The sequence below is a fragment of the Diplotaxodon limnothrissa genome, linkage group LG3, assembly GCF_057381915.1.
Source record: "Diplotaxodon limnothrissa isolate DT_005_m linkage group LG3, D_limnothrissa_male_GT1.1, whole genome shotgun sequence".
In the NCBI taxonomy this organism is placed as follows: Eukaryota; Metazoa; Chordata; class Actinopteri; order Cichliformes; family Cichlidae; genus Diplotaxodon; species Diplotaxodon limnothrissa.
This window is the reverse complement of record NC_140598.1, coordinates 40,597,646-40,624,414: the sequence shown is the minus strand read 5'-3', so window position 1 is coordinate 40,624,414 and position 26,769 is coordinate 40,597,646. Positions and strand designations below refer to the sequence as shown.

Genomic DNA, 26,769 nt, shown 5'->3' with positions numbered 1-26,769 from the left:
ATAAGTTTCACTAATGCTAGCTATCAGCAACTAACAGAGGCTAACAGAGGCTAACAGCAGCACTTGCCAACAGAAAACTTCAGGATACCCTAAACTAGGGGACCCCAACCTTTTTTGCGCCACAGACCGGTTTGTCCGACAACATTTTCACGGACCAGCCTTTAAGGTGTTGCAGATAAATACAACAAAATAAAACCAGTACTGGTACCAAAATATATATATATATTTATTCATAATACACAGGAAAAGACCCAGGGAAACACAGTTAACGATAAAAACGATTAACAAAAGAACAATTAAAAACCCCAAAAACCATAAATTTCACACCTGAGCCTCAACTCTCGTAACCTGGTACCAAACGACTCATGGACCAGCACCGGTCCATGGCCCGGGGGTTGGGGACCCCTGCCCTAAACTGTCATCAGACAAAAGCGACTTCGCTGACTTGTATCGCTTCTCACCTGTCAAACTGACAGTTGAGGTAAACGGTGGACTGAAAGCCTAAACTCACTCCCAGAGATTTTGGAAGTTTTTTGAAGGTAAAAGCATAAAGTACAGCAAAAATATTTAATTGTCGCATACCCTTTGTCACATTTGACAAAATTTCAGACTCCTCTACGCACTCGTTTTTCCCCACTCCTGATTTTGTATGACATGCGATTGAGAGGGATACACCGTGTAAACCCTCTCTTTACAAGGGCTTCCAGCGAGGGAAGCCCTTCCAGCATCATGCAAAGCTACTCTACAAGATTTAAATCAATCTCTGGTGTAAACAGCGACTGGACTGAATAAGTGTCCTGCTATTTGATGTGTTTTGACAGCATACGCAGGTTCAAAACTTGAAAAGGCCCATCTTATACAGTGGGGCAAAATAGTATTTAGTCAGCCACCGATTGTGCAAGTTCCCCCACCTAAAATGATGACAGAGGTCAGTAATTTGCACCAGAGGTACACTTCAACTGTGAGAGACAGAATGTGAAAAAAAAATCCATGAATCCACATGGTAGGATTTGTAAAGAATTTATTCGTAAATCAGGGTGGAAAATAAGTATTTGGTCAATAACAAAATACAACTCAATACTTTGTAACATAACCTTTGTTGGCAATAACAGAGGTCAAACGTTTACTATAGGTCTTTACCAGGTTTGCACACACAGTAGCTGGTATTTTGGCCCATTCCTCCATGCAGATCTTCTCGAGAGCAGTGATGTTTTGGGGCTGTCGCCGAGCAACACGGACTTTCAACTCCTGCCACAGATTTTCTATGGGGTTGAGGTCTGGAGACTGGCTAGGCCACTCCAGGACTTTCAAATGCTTCTTACGGAGCCACTCCTTTGTTGCCCGGGCGGTGTGTTTTGGATCATTGTCATGTTGCAAGACCCAGCCTCGTTTCATCTTCAAAGTTCTCACTGATGGAAGGAGGTTTTGGCTCAAAATCTCACGATACATGGCCCCATTCATTCTGTCCTTAACACGGATCAGTCGTCCTGTCCCCTTGGCAGAAAAACAGCCCCATAGCATGATGTTTCCACCCCCATGCTTCACAGTAGGTATGGTGTTCTTGGGATGCAACTCAGTATTCTTCTTCCTCCAAACACGACGAGTTGAGTTTATACCAAAAAGTTCTACTTTGGTTTCATCTGACCACATGACATTCTCCCAATCCTCTGCTGTATCATCCATGTGCTCTCTGGCAAACTTCAGACGGGCCTGGACATGCACTGGCTTCAGCAGCGGAACACGTCTGGCACTGCGGGATTTGATTCCCTGCCGTTGTAGTGTGTTACTGATGGTGACCTTTGTTACTTTGGTCCCAGCTCTCTGCAGGTCATTCACCAGGTCCCCCCGTGTGGTTCTGGGATCTTTGCTCACCGTTCTCATGATCATTTTGACCCCACGGAATGAGATCTTGCGTGGAGCCCCAGATCGAGGGAGATTATCAGTGGTCTTGTATGTCTTCCATTTTCTGATGATTGCTCCCACAGTTGATTTTTTCACACCAAGCTGCTTGCCTATTGTAGATTCACTCTTCCCAGTCTGGTGCAGGTCTACAATACTTTTCCTGGTGTCCTTCGAAAGCTCTTTGGTCTTGGCCATGGCGGAGTTTGGAGTCTGACTGTTTGAGGCTGTGGACAGGTGTCTTTTATACAGATGATGAGTTCAAACAGGTGCCATTCATACAGGTAACGAGTGGGGGACAGAAAAGCTTCTTACAGAAGACGTTACAGGTCTGTGAGAGCCAGAGATTTTCCTTGTTTGAGGTGACCAAATACTTATTTTCCACCTTGATTTACGAATAAATTCTTTACAAATCCTACCATGTGAATTCATGGATTTTTTTTTCACATTCTGTCTCTCACAGTTGAAGTGTACCTCTGGTGCAAATTACTGACCTCTGTCATCATTTTAGGTGGGGGAACTTGCACAATCGGTGGCTGACTAAATACTTTTTTGCCCCACTGTATTTATAGAACTCCAGGCTTCAGTGAAACGGCTTCCCTGAAGGCGTGCTTTTTGTAATGAAATACCAATTTTTTGTCCCATCTTCCTCACTCTCTCGTCACCTTCCTGTCGTCTTTTTTGGCTCTCAGCATCCTTCTGCTACTCTTTTTCAGATATCTCCCTTACCTCTTCATCTCCTCCTAACTTCTACATCTTTTTTCCTGCCCCTCATCCATCATAATCCCTCCCGATAATTCCCCAGTTTCCTCTTGTTTCTATACATCTAAACCCCCCCCCCCCCCCCCCCCCGCAACTTTATTCTTCTTTAACCATCTTCTACTTTTTTCTTTGATCCTCCCTCTTCTTCTTCTTTCCTCTTCCTCCACTTCCATGGGCATGTGGCAGCAGACAATAGCTCCATTGTAAGCCATTTGCACTCCTCAATCTCCTCCACCTCTTCTTTCCCCCCAGATCTATTTATTTTCACATCCTTGGTTGAGGGAGTTGTAACGACGGCCGGGTAGAGAGCTGGAGCTAATTTGGAACAGAGCGCAGCAGAGAGACACACTGTCTGAGGGAGAAAGAGATGGAGTGACAGAAAAAATGGAAGCAGAACAAGAAGAAAGAGTGAAGGAGAGACAGAGGAGGAAAGGAAGGGAAGGAAGGGAAGAACGTCTACTTTGCTTGGGCACATTCAGTCCCAAACACACACACACACAGTTACGACTGAGGGTGTGTGTGTTCAGAGCCAAACATTTGATACAACAACATAATCCCAGTATCAGTATCAGTTCTGCTGGGGTTTCCATAATCTTCCTTGTAATTAGTGGTTAGGGGAGTAAGTGGTTAGCTTCTTCAGTGACTGCAAGTGGATTTTCTACGCCAGTGACTCTCAAATTGTGGTCCAAGGACCCCCCACCCAAAGGTCACTGAAGGGTTGTTAGCGTGCAGATGTTATAAATGGGGACTGCTTGTGCGTGATCATAATTTCTATTTAATGTCCATCACCTCCTTCCTCAGAGAGAAAATAAATACTTTCTCCCACAAAGATGTGACAAATTGAAGGAAAACTACTATAAAAGGTTCTTTGTGAAGTGCTGGATCAACAGCAACATCTTTCCACAGCGATGGCAGCTGTCTAAAAGGTCACTCTGAAAACTCAAGTGAAGTTCAAATAGTTTGGAAATCCTCAGACCATGCACTGACCCCTGTGACCTGCTCTGGGTGTTTGTTGTTGTTTTTTTCTAGATGGTAACCTTTAAAACTAACTGCCAACCAGAAGCAGCAAGATTATGAAGCGAGATCCTCTAGTGACATCTAGAGGACAAAAAAACTAAACAATGCATGTTAACTTTTCCCCCCCGGGGGGGCTTCAAACTACCACCTAATACATGCACAGTAAGGTGTCTGTAAAACAATTTGAACATCTGATAGCTTCTCGCCTGTAGGAAATGTTTAACAAACTCTCTGAATCTTTTTTTCTTCCCAATAAGAAGCAAATATAGCCTGCCTGAGTGCATGAACCTTCTCATGTAATTTAAAGTCAAATACTTTTATAACACAACTTTATTCTTCTAGTGATTGTTGTGAAAAAATGCTTTCAGCTTCATCTGCTGTTCTTCTCATCCAAGAGGCTTCTTCCCTTCTTAACATACTGACTGCCCCCTGTGCTACCACTCGTCCATTCAGTAGACTCACCTATGGCATCAATTCGTAAAGCTCACTGGTATTCACAGTCTGATTCTTTTGGACACTAGCCACAGGTCGAGGCCATAAAACGTAGATGACAGGTTAATCTGCAGCTTTGCTTTGAATTTCAGCTCTCGCTTCACCACAACTGGCTGATAAAGCAAACACTGCACCTTACTTCCCTCACTCCTGAACAAGACCCAGAGATGCTTTTCAGCAAAAACTATTCAGCAAATCATTCCCAACCCAGCTGAGCCAAGCCAAGGGATGTAATCCATCCAGCGTGTCCTGGGTCTACTCTGGACCCAAGTAACCAGCAGAAAACCAAAAGCTGGGTGCCATTGACTGATCTTCGGTAAAAATGGCATTTATCTTTGAGATCGTAGAGAACTTAGATTTACTATATAATATTACATTTACTGTTGAATTGAAATACATCTGTGGGTATCTGTATTTAAGTTGCAGGTTGACTGAACGGCTGCTGCTTTGGATGGGCCGGCAGAAGAGCGGTGCACCACTGCTCAATGTCCCAAAGCACCAGCACTAATGAGGGAAGTAATTATTAGAATGTAAAACAGAAGCAAATGTGCAGCGTGCTTTACTCTGAGCCTCCATCCACTCGTACATCTGTCGTGAACCACTCCTTCATCATTCCCATCCCTTCATCCTGCACTTCCATGGAACAACATTCCCCAAATAATGGAAGCCCGCAAATAAACAAGGAGGCCTTCACTCTGAGCTACGGATACCACAAGAGAACATAAAACACACAGACATATATAACTTCCTTATCCTTGAAGAAAAAAAACAAAACAATGAGGTAAGTGGAGAAAAGCTGCACACACATCTTTGTGCGTGCATGTGTGCGTGCATGTGTGCGTGCATGTTCCTTGACAAGCCAACGTACTTGCTTACTGGCAGTGGAACCACAGAGCAACACGCGCACGCACAGAGGATGCTTCCAATTATCAGACAGAAAAGATGAACAACAAAAATCAGTTGTAGGATGAAGTCAGTTAGACAGGCAGTAACATACAGTCTTCATCAAAGACACCAAACGACGTTACACAGCAGACGCGTAAAATCTGTGAAATGTTAAGAACATTCATATTTTTGGACTTCCCTACCCTTAATGCAGCCGCTCACACCGACCGCATACTGTCACAGGATAAATATAGTTTTTTCCCCATCAAGTTAGATTTTTTCTGATTTTCACGTGTGAATAAAAAGATCTGACCAATCAGATCAGTGCATTTGGCAACAGCTGCATTCATAGCATGCAGTGCTGAATGTACGACGATGTGAAAATACTATTTTACCTCAGATACACAGCTAGATGCTGCTCCGGGTCAATCGGCTCTCTGAAATCCTTTCTGTGCCTCCTTAGACGTGATCAGTGTGTATGTAACAAGTTCACATCTAGAAAAACTCGTGTTATTTCTTCACAATATACCCTGTGGGTAAAGGCCTAAACCACATTTTATTCAAATTTCTAGCAGTTTGCACCATGTGAAACTTTTGCTACCCACGTTTGCTCTTTTGACTAAGTAAATGATTTATAACCTAAAAACTGAGCCTTAACCATCAAACAGGTCTTGACATTCAAAGCCTATTTCAAGGTGAAGACAGGCTGAATGTCCTCACTTTGCCAAAAAGATCTTGAAAAGCAGAGTTCTGTCCACTTGTGGCACATTGCTGTGCTCTGTTGTTAGCTCCAATATCTCCTGAGCACCAGATAAAGCCAGAAGATTAAGTTAAGGTTTAAAAATGGTCCTCAAAAACACACCTGATACAAACCCTAACCTCTGAAAACAATTGTTGAAAGTGTCACCTTTTATATTATGTAACTCGAAAACGGAAGCAGATCTCTAAAATATGATGAATATAGGCAGATGTATTACCCCTGTTTCACTCATTCCAGGGGTAATCCAAGAACACACACAGCTCCTGTACTCAACTTTACAACATTTATCTGTGTGAATCTTGAACTTTAAGATGTCAAACTGACTGTTCCATCAGTTTAATAATGATAAAAACTCCAAGAAAGGGTCAATCCATCACAACCCACAGGGCGCTACCATCACAGCAGAGTGAAGGTCTCTGGCACAGTTCAGAACCCACTAACAAAACACATCTAGTTTGTGGCTGTTTGGCTGCTGTAATACAGTTTTCTGCTCTTCTCTCTGTATAAGTAGACGTATCCCTAATAAGGTCCTCTCAGTCAAAAGGCCACACCCACCTGTAGTTTAAATCTTTTGTTTGGGAGGGGCAGCCAATTAGAATGAAGTTGGAAAAGAGAAACAGAGCTGAGGATCTGCACCGAGGCCCAGAACGAGATAAATGAGGATTGCTTTGAACTGTAAATCACGCAAAGCTACTCTAACACAGTGCAAGAATAAACTCACAGAGCCACATTTAGTAAATCTGTCATCTCCTGTGAATGAGAGCATGTCAGCTGAACTTTCTCAGCCCAAAGTGTTTCTGGGTGCTTGTGTACCTGTTTCATGGCAGTCTGGCCTATCTTATCCGAGTGTTTCCGAATGCTCTCCAGGAAGTCTCTCAGCTGTGACATGGCCGTGTCGCGGATCTGTATCCTCAGTTTGGGGATGTTTTCAGCCATGATGGAGCAGAACCGGTACTGACCCGCTTTGGGAAGACACGTCTGTTCCAGCTGTTCTAACGTTCGCAGCGCGGGGTAGTACCTACAGAGACAAAGCATTTGGAAAAGTGCAGTCAGCTTGTTTGTTCAGTCACTCAGTGAGCTGGTTTGAAAGTTCAGGATGAAGTCTGACTCGTCTCAAGCCAAACGTTGTTTTTTTCAGCTTTCACGCCTGAACGCAGCTAATCTGGTTTCGTTTTGAACATGTTAATTTCCACTTGCAAAACTGACAGACACACAGATGCATGACCAAAAAACACCCAACAACCTAGGAGTGCTCGCACACACAGAGAAATAAACACACTCCGATACACCTCACGGAGATTTGGCAGCACAGAAATCCCCCAGACACTTCAGCCCACTTCACTCCACTGCATCGCTCAAACACAGGCTCTCCCTCTCGAGGAGCGTTCGCTTTTGGCTGACCTCCTCCTGCTCTCTGAGAGCCCAGCAGCCGCGGGACAGGGAGACGGGGAAAAATACACAAACAAAATGACAAATTTATGACCAGCCAAGACTCCTATCTAGAGGCAGCCCGAGGACAGAGAAGGGGAAGAAAGAAGCAGAGAAATTGTCTCAGCTGCTCAAGGAAGTGCTCTGGCTCCATCTTGTGGCTGCCAGCAAGCAAACATCTACATGATCCAAGAAGGATGTGAAGTTATACAGATATGTACCATACAGTAGTAGCTCTGACCAAACAGCAGTGTTCCCCACACTTGGAATGAGAACAGCACGACACCTTTAGAAAATATATTCACATCAACAAAGAAAAAGACTCGATGATTACCGTTTGGCCCTCATCTGCTCCTGAAGTCTGCTGTACATCTCAAGAACTGGAAGGAAAGAAGGAAAAAAACAGTAATTAGTCCGAGAAAGGAAACTCGTGCTCAATCACCCCGGGAAGGAAATCTCAGGAAATTGATTGCATCCATTCAAATGTAGCATCATCCTTACATTCACTCCTGAAAAATAGGTTTCACAACTCCGACAGTAAGGCCACATCAGTGCCAATAACAATGAAGTCATAACTGGAAGTAAAGACTTGGCAGAGTGGTTTTTATTTTTCCAAAAAGAGCTTTCAAACAGTTGCCTCTACATTTCAACTGTGTATCTCTGAGCTCCATTAAATTGGCAGCAAAAACTGACACAATCGTGCACTTGGGGTTACAACTCTGCTGCGGTGCCAGCAGATGTGACATCATTATCACCACACGCTGCCAGTATATGTGCGTTTGTATATGTGCATATGGGAGAAACTTGAAAACACTAGAACAAAACTTCCTGTTGTGCTCAGGGCACGACTCCTGTGTTAAACCAAACCTCATATGTGCACGTGAAACCAAAGCAGGGGAGCGCATCTTTTGTCATTTGTAGCTGGGGCTGCAAAGCCATTTGCTCCCCTCGTTTTGGGTGAGACCTAGGAAACCCACACATTTTCACCCGACCTAATGTATGTGCAGAAATTTCAAGTATGTTTACTGCCTCAAAACGATGATTAATCTTCTAAAACAATAATAAACAGAGCAGATACAATAAAGGGGGATTCACACTGAGTGTTTGGGTGTTACCTGGTAGACAGTGCGTCAGTTTGTCTATCGTGGTGGCGATGTTTCTCTGTTGCACCCGACACTGTCTGAGCTCCTCCATGGAGGTGGTGAGCTAAATAGCAGGAGGAAGAGGTGACGAGAGCAACATCAGTGAGGATGTAAGCAGAAGCCTGCAGGACTTCTCTGTGTGAACCTGTGAGCTTTTACCTCTTTGCCATTTTCCTGAAGATGCCCGTTAGTCTCAGTCACCTGACTCTGAGAGACACAAAGGAGGAAGACATTAATTCAGATGCTTTACAGTCAAGCTCGCCATCGTACCTGTGGCGCAGACCTCACCGGCACGCCTTACCTTCAACTTCTGCGCCTCTCCTCGCACTTTCAGCAGCTCTGTGATGGAGTCCACGAACCCCTGGAAGTGATGGTTGCACATCTTCTCGATCTCTCGGTCATGGTTCCTGATCCGAGCATCCAGCTTCTCCATGAACAGGCCATGCTCCTGACCATCGTACACCGACCTGAAGACGAACAAGAAGAAAAGAAAGAGAAGACTGCTGGTAAAAAATATTCTGTTTATTTATTTTTAAAGTCATTTAAGTCATTTTAAATTCTAAGAGTACTTTTATTTAGGACCAACAGTGACACAAAACTTTGTTTTTTTAATAATCCTCCTGCTGTAACCTGCTCCCTGAAGGAGTCACCACAGCAGATCGTCTGCCTCCATCTCACCCTATCCCCACCATCCTCCTGTCACACTAACCCTCTGCATGTCCTCCTTCACTACAGTCATGAATCTTCTATCCAAAGCATAGCTCCACCTCTCTCCACAGAGACTTCTGCCTGACCTCATCTGTCAGACTTTTCATCATCACTGCAAACAAGGAGGAGCTGAGAGCTGATCCCTGATGTAATTGTACCCCCACCTTAAACCCATGTAACACACCACTGTATTGTATAACGGAAAATGAAATGGGATAGTCAATAGTAAGGGAAAGTCTACTAATACAGATGGAGTTACATAGAATTAAATAGAAACTCACATTTTAGCTGAATTGATTTATCTCTAAATGTATTTTTGGTATTATTCTCAATTAATTTAAATAATTCATTTACCTGATTCTTTATGTTTTACAGTATTGTCATTCATACATTTTTTGTGGCTTCACTGATCCCAAGAAATCAGGTGCTCAGGTCACATGATGTTGGAGATCAACTAAACACATCATCCTAGTGTTTATCAGACTCGCCATGAGGGCGCTCACCTACACAGCACAGTGCAGGCAGCAGAGCAGCTGAATTTACAAAGAAACACAAACCTGATAAAACCTGGAAGAGGTTTTACACACACACACACACACACACACACACACCAGGGCTCTAGAGTGCGACCAATGGTGAGACTAAAAAAAAAAAATCCTAGGTCGCACCGGTGTGACCAGCAGCTGTTCGAGTCTTTGTGTGGTCAACAACATTACACCCCTATCGTGGTCTAAACCAATCAGAGATAGTCAGGGGCGGGAACTCTGATTGGCCGTGTTCCAGATATTCCTGTAGTCCTTCGTGTGTACGTTTGAAAGTGCAGGTGGATAGAGGGAGGTGAGTAGCTTGAATAAAGCGATATCGCTTCATTAAATCCTGAATAGACTTTTAAATATGTATTTTGCCAGAATCTCAGGTTAAAGCTCACAAAACAACTTCAACAACCACCAAACAGCAAATGAGAGAGCAGGAAAACGGATTCCACACAAAGACGCATCAGAATCAGCTTTCTTTTTCTCGGCTTTCTCACCCTACGGACACGCCGTCGGCTCACTTTTTTGCGCTACATTCTGAGCTGCAGGTTTTGTCTCTCTCCAACAAAAATTCACTGAACCAGCAGCAAAAGAAGCAGCAAACTACACTTCACATTTGATAACATCATCATGAATTCCCTCTTACTTTTGCTGTTTTGATAAAAATCACACTTCCTGCACAGCTCTCTCTCTCTCTGTACATCAAGAACAGTTTCCCGTCTCACATCTGTTTTCCACATTATTCATTCGCTTATTACCCACCAGTCTACCGTTGTTTACAGTGCTGTCAGCTGCTGTCTATTTTTTTAATATATACCTCAAATGACCTCTGACAGGAAAGCCTGTTCTGCTTTTCAGTACTGAAGAAATTTAAACTTTTAAAAATTATGCAAAATTGCAGAATATTTTTAAGGTTATCTGCTATAAAAAGTCAGGCCAGGAAAATCTGCTGTTTATCTCGTGTTTTTCTGACACAAAGGCATCTGCTGTGATGCTCACACCGCTGATGAAGTCTCACATGTATCAGTACTGATAAGTGATTCGAATTATAATATTTCTGACTGAGGCAAAATTGAATCGAATCAGCAAGCAGGTCATCAGGAGGCAGAGATGATGATTAAGTTTAACATCGTCTACAATACTACCACAGAGTGCCAACGCACTTTCTCAGTAACGTATCTTTCTTGTAGAACTTTGCTCCTAATAAAGAACTTTAACTAACAATCATTTACAATGATTATCTTTATGAACAGCAATAAATAAAATCCAAAAAGAAGCAAGCATCCTGTTTGAGAATCCCTTATTGAGGCTTAAAATTGATCTTAAATGTGTTTTTAAGAATCTGTTTCTCCCCGATGCTCATCAGGAAAAGGCCCTGTTGCCATGAGCAATGCTATTTTTTACATCAATGACCAGATCATTTATATCCCCTATCAAATCCTCCTCCAAAGCAGGTCCAACCAATGAATAACCTTCATAACATGTCGAACCCACAGTTAAATCTGAAGTTAGCTCACCAAGCCTGAAAGCTTCAAGCGTGCACTATTTCTTCCCTCTGTCTCTTTTGATCTGAAAACGAATTAATCCTAAACCTGCCAACCTTTATCGGCTATGATAGCATTCAGGAAAGAATCAAAGTATTAACCGTGCACAGGTTACTGCTTCTTCTAAAAGAAGAACAGTAAAGAAAACAACTGCATCTCCTCTAAATCTCCAGTAGAGGTCGCTTGTAATCCATCATTCACAGCTGGGGTTGACCATAGCAGCTTCCAGTTCACCGCATTGCTCCAGGGCTTATGGGCAGTCTGTGCTGTGATTTTTAGCTCAAACAGTCAATACTGATAAATTCTCCTCATATGCATAAAATCTTTTAATCAATAAAAAAAAAACAACACTAATGTGGGCAGTTTGCTTAATGTACTGACCGAATATATTTCTTCTGTCTTTGGACTGCTGGTCAAACAAAAACAAAACTAATAACTGCATGTTTTCTATTTTATTCCCATGTGTGATTGTTGGGAAACTTTGCAGCTTCACTGTGCAAACTGCATATTTTCCATTTAACATACTTGGATATTCACTCTAGAAAAATGAGTAACTGTGCCCCTGATTATACTCATTATTGAAGATCACACAGCTATTAAACGGTAACTACTCAGAGTTTTCCTACAGTCAAAGCAGTTCAGCTCAAATGTTGCTTTCAGCTCACTACAAACTAAAGTGGTGCTGGCAGTGACACAGGAGGATTAATAAAGCAAAATACCTCTTATCCACACTTTGTTTTCCCCTGTAAAGGCAGGGCGCACAGCATGGAAGGCTCCAAAGACAAAGAGTTGGGCTGCATGCTGTGATCATTTCATTAACATGAAAATCCTGAAAATTTTTGCAAGATTTACATGATGACGTACTTATCCTGAAAGTCTGGGACAATGCTGATGTTTAAATCACAGGCTGTAAATAAAAGATGACCATAGCCAGGGGTGCACATAAGTCAAAATAAAAATAAAAAACGCGCACCAGATAAGAAGTTGTAACGCGCGTTTGCGTACATAAGATTTTCTGGAGGAGGACAGACATTTGTTTAGAACTCTTGAAGATGTCGAAGAAGCTCCTTTAAGCAATTACTTTGGACATTTCTTTGGAGGTGGAGGAACACCAAAGGAGTCCGAACCGCAAAAGAAGCGCGTATTCTTGGAAAAGTGGTTGCATGAGGTGAGCTGGCTTCTAACAAATGATGAACGCACAGAGATGTGGTGCAGAATATGCCGTGAAAATCCCACTCTAGCGGACAACTTCTTATCTGGTGCGCAGTTTTTTTTTTGACAGCACATGCACAACTGTGGACCACTTATGTAAACCCCAGACCATAGCTCTCAGGTCTTATAAGTGGATGAAATCTACATCCTCTCTAATGTTCAAGAGGGGGCAATTTTTGTTCATGCCCTACCTGGCCTGCTGGCTAAACTTTGCTAGATCCGCCCCTGCACAGTTACCAGCTGTCAGCTACGTAGAAAAAGATCCTGGTGTAGAAAGTAACATTAAATAAATTGTAGCAACAGCTTATCAAGCGTAAACGTGCTGCTGTTGTTCAACTGCTGGTTTCCTCTTTCTGGCGCAATGTGGGCGATAAACAAACAAAAGAGACGGACTCGCGACAGAAAAGCCGATCAGCTGATCATTGATCAGTTTCATGATTGAAGTAGCAGCAGGAGAGAGAGAGAGAGAATGAGAGGCTACATATATCAGTTGTGAAGCTTAACATGGCAATGCTTCACAAACATTCAGAGATGAACTTACACACTTGCTTTACTTCTCTAGGATAACTTTCTCAGAGATTAAAAGCCGGTTTGGAAGCACGTAGCGAGGCTCCAAATGCTCAACCAGACCGCCGACAGGTCTCGCACGCCACAGCCGCTCTATCACGTGATGCATACTCTTCCGCCGTGCTACGGTTATGAGCTGGGTTATGCTATGTCTGAAGTTTTGTGAGGTGCTTTTCTGTATACGATTTCCGATCCAGTAATTTAGGTCAGTGTCAGACCGATACATAAGATCAGATCGGTCCATCTATAATAAGAACACAAAGTTTCAGTGAGCATCATCATGTCATGAGACACTTTATAAAGCAACCCGTTAGGTATTAAATCGCTGCCATCTATAATTCATCATTAATGTTACGATATATATAAGTTTAGTATCTTCTTCATTTTACATGCTTATACTGAACAAAAAACGACATTAACAAATGTGTTATGTTAATTGCAATGCAATTAAAAATAAGAAAAAGTAATTTATTGATCTAACAACAAAAGAGAAGGAATGGAAATTTAGCCATTTCAGAATCAACAAAGTAAAAGAGAATTTTTACAAAAGACACAAAAGGAACTATAAATGTTAAAATGAAAAGTGACTCTGACAGTGAAGAAAGGGAACCTGGCATGTTTGATGGAGATTTAGCGCAGCTGTTCAATTCAGAAACAGAGGCTGAGGACTTCAGTGGGTTTGATTGATGACGATTACGATTATGATGGTGGTAAAATAAATGTGAAAACCAAACTCAGTTATGCTCCCGCGCTATTTTTAAATACGCACACTTGTATGCTTGTGTGTGTTGTTGTTGTAAGGCGGACGTGGTAGAGGACACCATGAGAACGTTAAAGGGGGAAGTGTGGGCGTAGATTGTATATAAAACCCGCGCCCTATAATCAGGTGCGCCTTGTGTGTGTGTCAAATACAGTAATGGCACACATAACTGAGACTGCGCCTTTGAGTAGGGTGCGTCTTATGGTCGTGAAAATACGGTATAAATGTTAAAATGAAAAGAGCAGATGATTACGATCTGTTGTGCAGTATTATATTATAAAAAGTTAATGCATAAGGTATGAAAGACTTCCTCTATCCATCCTTGGGGCAACTGTTAATACAGATTTTTGGCAGATATTTCAATGAGTTTGAGCCAAAAATAAATAAATAAATACTCAGATTACTGCCAGGAAAGCAGCAAATGTGTGCCTTTTCTTCCTGTAGGTCAGTCAGTACTAGAGATGGACCGATCCGATATTACGTATCGGTATCGGTCCGATACTGACCTAAATTACTGGATCGGATATCGGAGAAAAATAAAAAATGTAATCCGATCCATTAAATATCACGAAAGCACCTCACAAAACTTGCAACACACCGTAACTCACCTCAGAACGTTAGCACGTCGGAGCAGTATGTATCACGTGATAGAGCGGCTGTGGCATGGGGACCTGTCGGTGGTCTGGATAGCATGTGGAGCTTCGCTAGCAACCCGGCATTTCATCTCCGACAAAGTTATCCGGAGAGAAGTAAAGCAAGTGTGCAAGTCCATCTCTGAATGTTTGTAAAGCATTCCTGTGTTAAGCTTAACAAGCGACTGCCTCTCGCTCTCCTGCTGCTACTTCAATCATGAAACTGCTTAATGATCAGCTGATCGGCTTTTCTGTCGCGAGTCCGTCTCTCTTGTTTGCTTTTTGGCCCACTTTGCACCAGAAAGAGGAAACCAGCGGATAAACAACAGCAGCACGTTTAAGCTTGATAAGCTGTTGTTAGAATGTATTTAATATTACTTTCTACTCGAGGATCTTTTTCTACGTAGCTGACGCTGGTAACTGTGCAGGGGCGGATCTATTAAAGTTTAGCCAGGGGGGCCGATAGGGCATGAACAGGGAAAAGGGGGCACAAAGACATACTTTTCTTTCTTATTCTCATTTAAAATGTCTAGCTTTTAATAAATAATTATCTGAATCTTACACCCAAAGTTTTAATTTGATGTAAAATGAATAGAAGTCAATTACTGTATATAGTGACTATTAAGTCTAATATATATACCCTAGTAAGCTATAGTACATTTTCCTTTGGGAAGGTACCATCTGTGCAGTCTGCAATTTTGTTGAAGAAAGATGTTGAATCTATTTAATATTTCTTGAAAAATAATTGATTTCTGTGCATTTTTTTTCACACTGCATCAAATTAAGGTTGATTACGTCGATTAAGCATCATGAGGTGGAGGGTGAGGGGTGGTTCCCTATTTTTTATTTATTTATTTTTGTTGTTGCTGGGAGTTGGAACCCTATTAGTTAGGTTGCTTAATATTTACGCTAAGTACTCTTTAAAATACCAGAATAGGGAGGATGGTGTAGGTTTAAGTTTATTAGATTGATCAGTATTGCTGAACTATGAAATTTTTTTTTTTTTTTTTTTGCATACAGGTATAACAGAATAGCTTTAGTGTAGTTGTTGTTTTAAACTTGAGTATGAACTTATACAAAATGCAGCAAGATATTTTAAAAACAGTTTTGTTGATTAAAAAACACTATATCGGATTCATATCGGTATCGGCAGATATCCAAATTTATGATATCGGTATAAAAATAAAAAAGTGGTATCGTGCCATCTCTAGTCAGTACATGTCTAGCTTACATTTTATACAATCTAACTACAGCCTGCAACAAACCACACAAAACCATAAAACTGGATTCATAGATTTAAAATGAAGCACGCCTCCATTCGCCCGACCTCAAGAGGACAGATGTAGAAAAATCTCATGTTATTTCTGTGTAATAATGAACACAGCACTTCCTGTGTTTTTTCCCCTTCCTGAAGCAGCACACACACACACACACACACACACACACACACACACACACACACCTGTGTACAGCTAACAATCCCCCCTCCTTCCTCCTGCAGACCAGGAAATGCCCAGCATGTACAGCAGGGTCTGATGTCACTAACTGCTTTCTTTAGATGCACTCATACAAACATAATAAAGCCCTGCCTTTGGCAAACACTTAGGCAAACTGCCGCCTGCTAATGAAACCAGAGCAGAAAACAAAGTACAAACAAGGGCAGTGATAAATAAACAGACTGCTGAGGGTAGATGCAGTCGGAAGGGAGGACATTGGTCCACTCCTAGTTTTTCTACCTTGGGGATGAGGAAAATCCCTTCGGTCTTTCATCTCTATAACTCACATATTTGTTTTTCCTCAGTGCTTTGGGGGGAGGCAGTTCACAAGAACTATAACACAAGCCACAGCAGCATGTGCCCTTTTTTTGGTGGCAATAGTGGAAAGTTTTCACTTCATGTTATGGTGAATTCTCCAAACAATGGCTGGTTTCCTGTGTGTACAAACTAAGATTAGCATGTTAGCACATCTGCAGTGCCTGGTAAGAGTCTCTCACTCACTCAGTGCCTGGTGGTGTCTGCTATTGAGCAAGGGGAGAGGACATGCTGCTTAGTTTTGCTCCTTGTCAGCTCAAAAATGCACAATAAAAGTTCCAATATTGGCAATGATAAACCGCCGAAGTCACCGGTTCATCAACATCAACAAAAAGTTAATTTTCTCTGTATTTCTTTGTGTAGAAATATTTGATTTTCACCTCTTTAGATCCCTTCAGAAAAGGAAAACTGGACACTTCCAACATGATAAGCTTCTAAAACCACTTAAAACATTCAAATACTGGCTACTTTTACATTACATAGTTCTCATAGGACAATTTAAGTGATCCTTTTTTAATCTACTCTGACCATCACAGTTAACAGCTCAAAACGACACTACCACCATAACCTGTGATGGAGGAAACAAGTACTACTTCATTTTTCGGTGTAATCTGATAGAGCGCAGCACGTCTAACACTTCCCTCTAAATCGTTCGGGGCTTGAGTGTATGTGTCCACATTACTGTGCATCCTGATATCTTCAGTATTTTCATGTATTTGTGATGACATGACGTTAAGATCTTGCGATGGCCAGGCTCCATCTCTGTTACGCCGCTTCCTTTATCTGTGACAGATATCCATAAATGCTCTGATGTAATTCATTTCAGTGCATGAAGGGTCAGAGCTAGTCTTGAGGCTTCCGCAGGTCTGTTAGTGATGTTTCACTACAAAGCAATGTAGTGATTAGAAGCAAGGATTCAATATAATCTATGGTGTGATTGCTCTCTCGCTCTCTCACACACACACACACACACACACACACACACACACACACACCTACCTGTTTGGGCCACTGACTGTGTTTCCCAAACACACTGGCTGTAATGGACCCTCAATAATGAGCAGCACAGCTCTTTTCACATTAAAAACAACAGACGTGCTTTTACCGCCCGTGTGGACAGTTTTACTCAGCAACACCACCACATAAATTAGGAGGCCATTTTAAAAATAAAAAATAAAAAAAATCAGCTGTCTGTGCATTCATGTGAAAAACATTTCACAGGTTTCTATGCATAAACTGAGTCCATGTTTGCTGCTGTTACAGGAACTAAGTGGGTGCTAATCAGATGTACTTGATTAACTGATGAAAGTGTAAGCACCTCTTTAAAGGCTGAAGTTTTGGTAGTTTACTGGTTTGGAGCATTCAGCTGTGTTAACAACACCGCAGTCTTCTCAGGAGTGGATTTCATTGGAAATTCAGCCAAAGGCCAGACTGTGCAATGCTCAGAGAGACTGCAACAAACCCAAGAGCTAAGAACAAATAGCTCATACCAGCTGTCAAGCACAGTGGTGGAGGGGTGTTGATTTGGCCTTGTTCTGCAGCCACAGGACCTGAACAGTCTGAGTAGTTACTGAGCTGACCATGAACTCCTCTGTCTAACAAAGTATCCTAGGGTCAAATGTGAGGCTGTTTGTTGTTCCTGCAACAGTACAATGACCCCCAAGCACAGCAGCAAATCTACATGAGAACGGCTGAAAAAGAAGAATCAAGGTGAAGGAGTGAAATGCTGTGATGGGACCTTATGAGAGCTGTGCATAAATTAATGCCTGCCTGCACAGAGTCCTGTGAAAACTCACTGCACTGTATGCAGATAAAATGCCAGCTGTGTAGAAAAAAATTGAGATTTCTTGTAACCTTTGCTGCGACATGGGCTCTCTCTCTTTCTAACAGCACTACCTGCAGAATGAAGGGTGTCGTCAGCATGAAGGCAAAACAGCACACTAGAGCAGGGCGATATGGCCAAAAATATTTATCACGATATATATTTGAAAATTTGCGATAACGATATAACCGACGATATAATTGATGCGAGACAAAATACAACTCCACAACTTTACTAGCGCAAAAAGACAACCTTCCATTTATTTTCACTTAAACAAGAAGCTGGTTTTTATGTACATTAAAGCTTTATAAAAATGTAACAGTGCAAATGCTAATTCCTTGCTGAAAGTTTAACCAAAAGGCATTTCCAGTAGAAATGGGCTGACATATCCTGAGCATAACCATGTATAATATCCACTGAAGTTAAAAAGAGGTGCTTTGCAACATTAAACTGCAGTGTGCAGTACGCATTTTTCGGACCATAAGGTGCACGGGATTATAAGGCACATTAAGCGAAACAAAGCAGTCAGATAAATCAAACTTTATTAAACTCATTCTTCTTGCTTCCTCCACTTCTGTACCATTGATTCATTAATGTTGAATTCTCTGGCAGCTGCTCTATTCCCATGTTGTTGCATTATATTAATGACTAACCTTGTATTGTGGATGGATTATCTCAGTTGTTCTCCTGACTGAAGTTTGGTCCGTTTACAGCATCCTGCCATGCGATTGCATTTGTCTCTAACCATGAGGAACCTTAACGTTAACTTTTATAAGTGGAAAAGTGTTAGTGTTCGTCCTCCAGCTTCACTGTTTATGTTATGCTAACATAGCTGTGTCGCTAGCGATCACGTAGCACATCATTATATACCAGCTAGCCCAACTTCAGTAACCCTACAAACGTCACTGCTGTTTAGTTTCCTGTCTTCATTTATGTTGGAAGTGATAGCAGAGCTGTACGTTTGATTTTTTTCAGAAATCTCTCCGTCAGAACATGCTATATCATGCTTAGGTAACTAGTGAAACTAGCGAGCTAACTTCCGCTAGCTTCCTGCTAACTTCTAACTCCGTTAAATGTAATAAATTTTGTTTTCATGGATGCCTGGAAATTAAACTTCATAGTTACACCTGGTAAAGCAGCAATGCTGATCGTTTTATTAAAGATGAAAGAGTTTAGACAGTTTTTAACTCTCAGTGATGCTGCAGTGTTCGTTTGACCTGAAGATACGGAGTTTAGGACCCAGATTACTCCCAGATTTAAGAGCATCTTAGTCCGACAAATATGACAATAACAACGGCCGCTTGCATCTTCTGCAAAAAAATGTGCTTTGTCGTGTATCTGACGGACAAACACCAAACCAGTTCCACATCACTGAAGTTGCACCATTTTTACAAACCAATTCTGGTTCATCTGTTTCACTCAAGAATCGGCCATGTGCGTATGAAAACAAAGGCACTGCGCATGCACGTTTTACTCATATTCTATCGCGATATTTCATTTTCCTATCGTTGCCTAACATTATACCGGTATTACCGTGAACGGTATAATATGGCCCAGCCCTACAGCACACCACATTTAGTTATTCAGTTATTAAATGACTTACTAATAGTTTTTAAATACAAATCAACTCATACATTAGTCTACATTCTTCTAAATTAAGCTATAGGGCGATCTATTGGCTTAGGGAGCTCAGTGAAGTAAAAATGTTACGTTGAGCCATTGTAAGTGGAAATTGACAATTAAATTAATCCTATAATGTTAAAAATACTGTAACATATCACATGCAGGTTAATATGCATTTGCTGCTGCATCAGAGAAACCATTACCCATTACAGTATGAAGAGATGAGGGCTGCTCATATAGATGCAAATTATAAGAGGCGTACGCAGAGTGAAAACAAGCTCACAATAAAGACGGGGGTAAGGGAAGCTGTGGTTCCCAAAGCGTAAAAGTTTGGTAGAAGTTCAACAAAGCTGCTCTCAGTTATGACATCATTGTGAACAGCTGCTCTGTGTGTGTGTGTGTGTGTGTGTGTGTGTGTGTGTGTGTGTCTTCTATCCAAGGATCTTTGGAGAGGAGTTTGCTGACTGCTCGACAGCTAGCTAAATAGGATCTTAACCCACTTAAGACGTGCAGCAAACCCCTGATTGTGTGTGTGTGTGTTTCAAGTGCAGAATGATGACTCAGCAGGGTGTGTGTGGATCGGTGTGTACATGATCTAACAAGCTTGTGGTGGGTTCCTCCCACTCTTCTCTGATTAGTTGAACCCTTGAGACGGAGACTTTCTCAGAGTGTGTTAGTTTTCAGTGGAAGACGTTAGTGAGGACACAGAAAACAAACAGATGACCAAGAACGTCTCCTCCAGAGAGCTTTCACTCCTTCCCAGTATGAACTACAAGCCACACAATAGTGTTCAGTGCCTCTTTTCCACACACAGCTTTTATTTGGGCGGGCTGCCCAGGTATACCAACACTGGCCCAGGGTACGTTTGGTGACTCATTTTTCCTTCTTTTTTCTCATTTCCCCATCTGCAGTCGATTAACTGGTGTTCCTCATATTTCGAAAGCTCAGTTGCTGCAGCTGCAGCTAGCTGTGACCCTCTCTAGAGCACACATGGCCAAAAGACGACCATCTTAATCTGACTTCTGACCATGAAAGAGTCATTCCATCTTAAGTGACCATGGCCTTCTGCTCAACCATCTCACATGATCTCAGATTAATTATGTTAGTAAACACTAAACCTACTTTGTGACAATAAACAACAGTGTGAATATCAGATGCTCGTCCTCCCATGGACAGACTTAAATATCATCAGGGCTTTGTCCAGTGATAATCTGACACAGATGGCTTACAGTATCTGCTGGCATTGTGTTAAATTAATAAGCTGTGTTCCTCTTTGTGAGGAACAGACTGGCAACCATTTATTTTTATGTATACAAGGTTAACATGAGGTTTGACTTAAACAGTTTTCCTAAATGTTTAAAATAAAACAAAAATGCAAAGAACTTTTATTTTAGTAAAATAATAAATGAGAACAGGACGAAAATAATTAAAAACATTACTGAAATTCTTCTTCAAAATAAAAGCTGCTGGTGAAGTCAGACCGAAGCTGCTGACAGTCTCCTGTTTGAAACCGGTGCACTGCTGCCAATGAGTGGCCTTGCAAATGAACAGTTTTCATCACAACACCTCGAATGAGCATCATTGCAGATTTTATTTTAGCCCAACACCAACACAGCTGAGCCAAATGTCGTTTGGCGCTGTAGTTTAACATGCGGCTCATGCAGTCTCATGGCTGAACATCCAGCACAAAGACTGAGCCTCTCTGTCATATTTGAAACAAACACCTGCAGCCCAATAAGGAAAAAGCATTTTCCATGACTTTACAGTAGGAAAACCACAAAATGAGCACATGCGTAAAGGTTCCCTGTCATTAATGGCTAAATCTGACAAACCTCCCCGCCGGCATGCTGTTAAACACAGGGTGGAGCTCAGCACACATACACGACTTTTTAAAAGCCTCTTCAGCTCAGGAGGAGCTGGACAACTCTCAGATGCACTCAGCTGTTTCTGAAGAAATAAACATGAGCAATGCAACCTCCACGGGCATTGAACGCACAAAAAAATCTGCAGAAATCCAAGCTCAATATTCTCAGCTGACGCAGACAGAAACTTAAGACTTAAATTGACTGCTGTGCTATTTAATCTGTTTATATGAGCTTCTGATAATCTGAACAGATTCAATGAGTAACAACAATGAACCTGAACAAGCTTTTATGAAAAAACACAGACAAAAGAACAAAAAAGCTGTTATTCAATGTGTGTGTGTGTGTGTGTGTGTGTGCGCGCGCAATGTCTAATGCGACAGTCATTGCATTAGAGAAGAGGTCTGTCATGATACAGCAGCACTTCTACACAATGTCACTCATTCATTACCCTCACTTTAACCTTTTCATAGCCAGCGCTGTTCTTGCCCGTCTGTGTTTATGCAAGTTGTAAAGCAAGAGTGCATCCCAGCATAACTGCCTTTTAGCAAGGCAGGAAATCCCTCACTGAACAAATATGCAGTTGGTGCATAAAGCCATTTGCAGACATTTAAATACGGCTAAAATTCAGCTGAACATCATTATAGTGTTGATGTCATTTTCTGTAAATCTGATACTAATTTAACCAACAGCAATGTAGGGGAAAAAATTCAACACAAGCACAAATTAGATCAGGGAACATTGTTTTTTTTTTATAAAAATAAATAAATAAATCTATCAATAAATGAAACTTAATCTGGACTTTGGTACGGTGATAATGACCTTTTCCCAGGTGCCAAAGTGACATCTTTAAATCTGTTCTGGCTAACAGACAGACATCAACAGTGAAAGTGATGGAAACGTTCCTGTCACTACCCGATCTGTACCGGAAACCCGATCGGTACCCCGCATGCGCGAAAGGTTTCTACTTCCGGTCGTAGCGTTTTACGATAGTTATGGGTCAGAGTATCTGTTAAGATGTTAAGAATAACAAGTATATCTTAAAATGTTTGCAATAATGAAGCATTTCAGTACAATGTAGACAAAAACGAAAAATAAAAAGAAAGTTACGGATCAGGACTCTCCGATCCTTACTGCGCATGTGTAAAGTCTGACCGTACAAATCGGGTCTACCCGATCCGTACCGCGCATGTGCAGATGTTTTCTTCTTCTTCTGTTCGTTTAATGGCAGTTTACTCCCCAGTGTACGAGGATACCGCCACCTGCTGACCGAGCGAATAAACCCTATTATAAACTGATTTATCGTCATTACAAACGTGTGTTAAATCTGATTTAGCGATAGTCGAGTGTGTTTATGCTTGTCTGTGAGGAGAGGATTGTTGGAATAGTGATGATGATGTGCGCTATCACTGTCAATTGTCAGTAAACACTTCATCTGGCTGATGAATCTACACGTGAGATATTACAAAGTCTGCATTATTAACTCTGTAATTAGGCGCCATTCTTCTTATTTTACGGCGCTGTTGCTCAATCGGGGGACGCTCTCTGTTGAGGAGAAAAGCATGAATTTCTTTGTATACGGATTATCCATTGTTTAAATGTCCCGGGCAGTCGAAAAGAAGGCAGAGCTGTTGAGAAATGCTAGGAGCTAACTGAGCGCTAACCGCATCATTCAAATATATTGAATGTCGCAAAGAGAGGAAGTGACGTAAGATTTGCGCATGCGGGGTACCGATCGGGTTTCCGGTACGGATCGGGTAGTGACAGTTCCTCTGTAACAATCACAAAGTCCCTGAGGGGGATGTTTTCACGCATCAGCACAGAGAGTGACAGCCTAACAGTCACAGAAATCTCTCGGGGTTTCCACCAGCACACAGCAAGCCCGCAGCGCCAAGCAGCTTTCTTTTAAAGCTACACTTGTTTTTAAGCTACAATTTAATGTGAAAATAGTTGGACAGTTCACCAGTGACATCTTTAAAACGTAAACACTCTCTAGGAAAACAGCAAGGTGCCATAAGTGCGCTCTACCCTCAAGTATAGCAGGAGAAAGTTCACTGATGTCGGACAAGAGGGTCTGGCTTGGTGTGGGACCTTTAGGCTTTTCTACACTTAACTCATCACACCGTGCATCTATGGGCGTTGCTCGGTGCACTGGGGCACAGTCATGATAGAACAGGAAATAGACTTTCCCCATATTTTTCCCACAAAGTCAAAAGCAGAGAATTGTTTACAATGTCTTGATTTCCTTTCGCTGGACCTCAGGGGGCCCAGACCCCCACAGCTCCGGTCAAGCAGGTAACCTTATCCTAACATTTGCCAAACCCAGACTCCTCCGACTACCAGATAAGAGGAGAGAGCTTGGTCAAGTCACAGAACACAGGACCACTGCGTTGGAGTCCACTGCCAGCATGTTTTACACTGCTCCACCTTACATTTGGCACCCAGCACCCTGTTTTTGTGCTGATGTTAATGCCAGAGGAGGTTTGGAGCTCTGCAGTTCTTGAGTCAGCAGAGTGTTGATGACACACCCACTCTGAAAGTTGCAGTGGTTCCTAAATGCCTCCACTTTGCAATAATGACACTTACAGCTGTTCATGGAATATCTAGGAGGGAAGTGTTTTCACAGACTGACTTGTTGCAACAGTGGCATCTAGGCCGGGCCATATCATACTGTTCACGGTAATACCGGTATAGTGTTGGGCAACGCACATGTGCAGTGCCTTTGTTTACATACGCACATGGCGGAAAAAGCGTGCCGGCGACGGAGAATGAGGGCGAAAGCGGATCGTTGAATGAAACAGATGAACCAGAATTGGTTTGTAAAAATGCTGCAACTTCAGTGTGGAACTGGTTTAGCTTCCGTCAGACACACAACAAAGCACTATTTTTGGTAGAGCATGCTAGCGAGCCGTCGTTATTACCGTGTTGTTTGGAAAATACGGCACACTTAAACTCAATCCTTTGATTTTTCTGAAAATCGACAGTGGCCCTTATAATCCCGTGTGCCTTATGTATGAATCCTGGTTGTGTTTACTGACCTCGAAATGATTTTATGTCGTACACGGCGCTCGAAAATCTGTCAAATGTTTTAGTACGACTTTGCTAAGCTACGAGCCCGCAACGCTTGATGGATTGTCGGAGCATTACGGCTATCGTAGGCAGGAGCCTCGTGGAGTGATACGTACTGTACTTCAACATAATATTACTGTATTGTGTGTGTATAACCTCTTAAGTTTTGTGGATATTATACATGGTTATGCTGAGGATATGTCGGCCAATTTCCACTGGAAATGCCTTTTGGTTAAACTGTCAGCAAGGATTTGCATTTGCACTGTTAAATGTTTATATAACTTTACTGCACATAAAAAAACAGCTGCTTGTTCAAGTGAGAATACATTATTAGTGCAAAAAAAACCCATCAAAGTTGTGGAGTTGTAAAGTATTTTGTCTAGTGTCAATTATATCGTTATCGCAAATTATCAAATGTATATCGTGATAAATATGTTTGGTCATATCGCCCTGCTCTAGTGGCATCCATGCTTAAATTCAGTGAGCCCGTTAGAGCGCCCCACTCTCACTAACATTTGTAAAGGCACACTGCATGGATCTTACTACTTATCTTATACACCTGTGACAATGACACTGAAAACACCTGAATTAAAAGATGAACTAATGTCGCCCAATACCACACTCCATAGAGTTTATATCCACAATACCCAACACTTCTTCTTTTTTTTTTTAAAGTGATTAAATACTTTCTGTTCAAGCCATGGGTTAACTTATGTTTCACATTTAAATAGTTCTTTAATAAACACACACCGCCAGTGTTTGACATTGTCCGCAATATTCTGCCCCTTTCTAAACGTTTCCTGTTTTTGTGCGTTCAGACTTGGTCACCAGTTCTCGTCCCATTTCAATGCTTTCACATCACACATTGTGACACAACGTCAGCAAGCTCCCCAAGTATTCAGTAAAGCTGATACTTCATATTTAAAGTAAGGAAAAAAGTTTAAACCCCAAACGCCCTCAAGAAGGAAAATAGAAGCCTGAGAGATTTTAAGCCTTGGATGTCATTTACTGTTTTGAGTCCATTGTCCTTTCACAGCTGTCAAAAATACTTTATATTAAACTGAAAATGATCAGGAAATAAGGAAAAAAATATCAGCACTAAAAATAAGAAGCTGGATATCCACGAGCAAAATTACATCGCTGCTGGGGTGGGATTAATGGAGTGCAATGCACCTGCAACACAGCTTAGTGTTTATGTCAAAGTCAAACGGGTGGAGCGATCACTGACTCAGACACACAATGGGCAGTGTAAGGAGAGACGGAGGGAGAGGTGTGAATGACTTAGCCTGACATAATTAGAGAAAATAAGTGAATGGAGGTCAGCTGAAGGTAAACAGTTTATTTTTTTCTTGTTTTAATTTTCTTTTGTTCTACGAATGTTTTCACATAGTTTTAAATGGGCTAATTATACACATGAGATAATGATCCAACTGTGATCAAAGGTTGATTGCACAGGCCGCCTGATAGGAGGCAACTTTTCTGCAAATCTCTCAGAGAGATTGTCAATGGTTCGTAAATAATTGTGTCAACAATAATAATATCCAACATGCTGCCATCAGTCTGAACGAGTCTGTCAATGAGCACAACTCGAGGGGACTCGACTCAGCTGGCTGCCAACTGGTTATATTTCTATAAAGCGGGAAGGCTGCCAAGCCCCTACGTGAGCTGACGATCTATCACATTTCATTGCTGTATTGTCAGAAACAGATTGGATCTAATTGCCAACTTGACCCCTTTCAGTAAGCTCCGCCTTATGGCAACATTTATGGCATGTTTTAGTGACAGTGCTGGCGTGCTTGAGAATCTCGTTTTGAAAAAAACTGAGGTGAAATAAATGTGTTATTGTAGAAAACTGATACAGACATAGTTTAACTTTGAGAAATTAATTTGCAGTTGAAAAAAGGTGATAAATAGTAATGTGTGTTACTGCAATACTCAGAATATCACAAAATGTAAGAAACTGCAATAACGTCATATTCGACGTGTCTGAGGATTCCCAACTTTAATTTTATAACAGTCCAGTTATGCGTGTTTTGCTTTACAGTTTCTTTGCTTTAAAAATAATTTTTCAAAACGTTTTTTTGGAATCAATTTTGACAGCACTGCTTTCCCGAACTTCTTTTAACCCCTGGGGGCTCCAAAAATATACTTCGAGAGGCTCAAAGTACTTTTTTTTTCTTCTTGGGGGAAAAAAAAAAGACAAGTATTTACTAGAAAAAGCAAAAAGCAACAAAGTACTCC

General features: G+C 41.6%; 1 protein-coding gene across 2 annotated transcripts in view; it reads right to left on the bottom strand.

Moving 5' to 3' along the window:
- Positions 1 to 26,769, bottom strand: part of exoc6b (exocyst complex component 6B) — a 131,047-nt gene that overhangs the window by 100,836 nt on the left and 3,442 nt on the right. For both annotated transcript variants that reach the window (XM_085349182.1, XM_085349192.1), the window contains exons 2-6: positions 8,687 to 8,852; positions 8,545 to 8,592; positions 8,359 to 8,449; positions 7,578 to 7,623; positions 6,629 to 6,833 (exon numbers count right to left, since the gene is read on the bottom strand). In XM_085349182.1, coding sequence (XP_085205308.1) covers positions 6,629 to 6,833; positions 7,578 to 7,623; positions 8,359 to 8,449; positions 8,545 to 8,592; positions 8,687 to 8,852 — 556 coding nt within the window. The remainder of the gene's footprint in view (positions 1 to 6,628; positions 6,834 to 7,577; positions 7,624 to 8,358; positions 8,450 to 8,544; positions 8,593 to 8,686; positions 8,853 to 26,769) is intronic.